The 2568-nt window shown below is 68.3% G+C and overlaps 1 protein-coding gene across 2 annotated transcripts; it reads left to right on the top strand.

Annotated features, from left to right (window-relative positions):
* The first annotated feature begins 203 nt into the window (after nucleotides 1-203).
* Nucleotides 204-2305, top strand: KCNJ9 (potassium inwardly rectifying channel subfamily J member 9). Of its 2 annotated transcripts, none has more exons than XM_074164455.1 (3): nucleotides 204-1104; nucleotides 1925-2163; nucleotides 2222-2305. In XM_074164455.1, the coding sequence occupies exons 1-3, from the start codon at nucleotides 204-206 to the stop codon at nucleotides 2303-2305; spliced, it is 1224 nt and encodes a 407-aa protein (XP_074020556.1). The 2 variants fall into 2 exon arrangements, with proteins under 2 accessions (XP_074020556.1, XP_074020555.1); XM_074164454.1 differs by having other exon boundaries at nucleotides 1925-2192; nucleotides 2245-2305.
* Nucleotides 2306-2568: the final 263 nt, after the last annotated feature.

The raw sequence follows: 2568 nt of genomic DNA, 5'->3' as shown, positions 1-2568 counted from the left end.
ACACGCGTGTGCTCAGCACCCCTGGATGCCTCAGTTTCCCCCCTCCCCAGAGCCCCCGGGGGTGGGGAAGTGGGGGGCGCCTAGGCGTCCCCGCAGGCCCCCCCCCACACCAGCTGGTGCCCCTCCGTCCCCCCAGTCCCCCCAGTCTGGGCGGGGGCGAGCGGCGCCGTTAACCCCTTCCCCCCCGCAGCCTGTGAGGGCCGATGGCGCAGGACAACGCCGCCTTCTGCGGGGTCCCCGAGGGGGTCCCCGGGGAGGCGAAGCCCCCCCCGGCGCCCCCCCGGCGGCGGTGGGGGGGGGCGGGCGGCCGCAAGCGTCAGCGGTACGTGGAGAAGGACGGGAAGTGCAACGTGCAGCACGGGAACGTGCGGGAGACCTACCGCTACCTCACCGACATCTTCACCACCCTGGTGGACCTCAAGTGGCGCTTCAGCCTCCTCGTCTTCATCCTGGCCTACGCCGTCACCTGGCTCTTCTTCGGCCTCATCTGGTGGTTCATCGCCTACTGCCGGGGGGACCTGGACCACCTGGAGGACCACGCCTGGACCCCCTGCGTCAACAACCTCAACGGCTTCGTCTCCGCCTTCCTCTTCTCCATCGAGACGGAGACCACCATCGGCTACGGCCACCGCGTCATCACCGACAAGTGTCCCGAGGGCATCGTGCTGCTGCTGCTCCAGGCCATCCTGGGCTCCATGGTCAACGCCTTCATGGTGGGCTGCATGTTCGTGAAGATCTCCCAGCCCAACAAACGGGCCGAGACCTTGGTCTTCTCCTCCCACGCCGTGGTGTCCCTGCGGGACGACCGGCTCTGCCTGATGTTCCGCGTGGGCGACCTGCGGGACTCGCACATCGTGGAGGCCTCCATCCGCGCCAAGCTCATCAAGTCCAAGCAGACGCAGGAGGGCGAGTTCATCCCCCTGGACCAGACCGACCTGAGCGTGGGCTTCGAGACGGGCGACGACCGCCTCTTCCTCGTCTCCCCCCTCATCATCAGCCACGAGATCGACGAGCGCAGCCCCTTCTGGGACGTCTCGCGGCACCAGCTGGAGAAGGATGACTTCGAGATCGTCGTCATCCTGGAGGGCATGGTGGAGGCCACAGGTAACGGGGGCACCTCAGCTCTGTGGGGACACCTCACCTCCATGGGGACACATCATATCCACGGGAATACCACCGTGGGGACACTTCCATGTGGACGCTTCATCTCCATGGGGACACCTCTGTGGGAATACCTCCGTGGGGACACCTCATCTCCATGGGGACATCTCTGTGGGAATTCCTCCATGGGGACACCTCATCTCCATGGGGACATCTCTGTGGGAATACCTCCATGGGGACACCTCATCTCCATGGGGACACCTCTGTGGGGCCACCTCATCTCCATGGGGATACCTCCATGGGGACACTTTACCTCTGTGGGGACATCTCCACGGGGATACCTCATCTCCTTGGGGACACCTGCATGGGGACATCTCACCTGCGTGGGGACATCATCCCAGCATGTTCCTGCCCAGTCCTGGCTGGGGGGTGACCCCAAATCCACCCTTCCCCCCCCCAAGCCCAGCCTAGGTGTGGGTCCCCCCACCCAGAATAACCCCCCCGGGGGGGAGGGGGGAGTACCCTTCCCCTGTGCCCCCCTACAGGAAGGGGGGGCCTGACCCCACGAACAGCCTGGGGGAGGGGGAGAGACACCCCAATGTCCCAGCCCCTCCCCTCCTCACCCCCCAGGCAGGGGGTGCATCACGTATCGGGGTGCCCCACGCAGGGGGTGCCCCTCTCCCCCTCCCCACAGCCAGGGGTGACCCCGCGGGGCAGTGACGGGTGGCAGTGAGGGGTGCCCCCCCCCTCACACACACCCCCCCCCGGTGGGTTGTGCGTTTCCCCCCCCCCCCCCCCCCACCGCCTCCCACCCCCGGCGCAGGGATGACGTGCCAGGCCCGCAGCTCCTACCTGGCGGACGAGGTGCTGTGGGGCCACCGCTTCACCCCCCTGCTGAGCCTGGAGGAGGGCTTCTACGAGGTGGACTACGGGGGCTTCCACCACACCGTGCCCGTGCCCACCCCGGCCTGCAGCGCCCGGCAGTTGGCGGCCGCCGCCGCCCGCCGCGATGCCCACCTCTACTGGTCCATCCCCAGCCGCCTGGACCAGCCGCTGGAGGAGGCCGAGGTGGCGGCGGCGGGAGGAGGAGGAGGAGGAGGAGGAGGAGGAGGAGGAGGAGGTGGGGGGGGGGGACGACAACACTGGGGACCCCGACACCCCCCAGGAGAGCAACGGCACCCTGGCCAGCCCCGAGGCGCGGTGAGGGGCCACCGGGCGGGGGTGCTGGGCGCCCCCTCGCTCCCCGACACGCTTTCTTTTAATAAACACACACACGCACCCCCCTCCCCCGACACCCCCCCCCCCCCTTCATTCTGACGGCGGTGGTCTTGGGGTGCGCCTGGGCTCGGGGCAGGGGGGGCAATCCAGTGCCCCCACTGGGGAATTTGGGGTGAAACAGGGGTTGGCAAAGCCCCCCCCCCCATTGCCACAAGTGATGCCACGCAGGGATTAGTGCCACCCCGGTTA

This window comes from Numenius arquata, chromosome 27 (assembly GCF_964106895.1).
Source record: "Numenius arquata chromosome 27, bNumArq3.hap1.1, whole genome shotgun sequence".
NCBI lineage: Eukaryota > Metazoa > Chordata > Aves > Charadriiformes > Scolopacidae > Numenius > Numenius arquata.
This window is presented reverse-complemented; position numbering and strand designations above follow the sequence as displayed.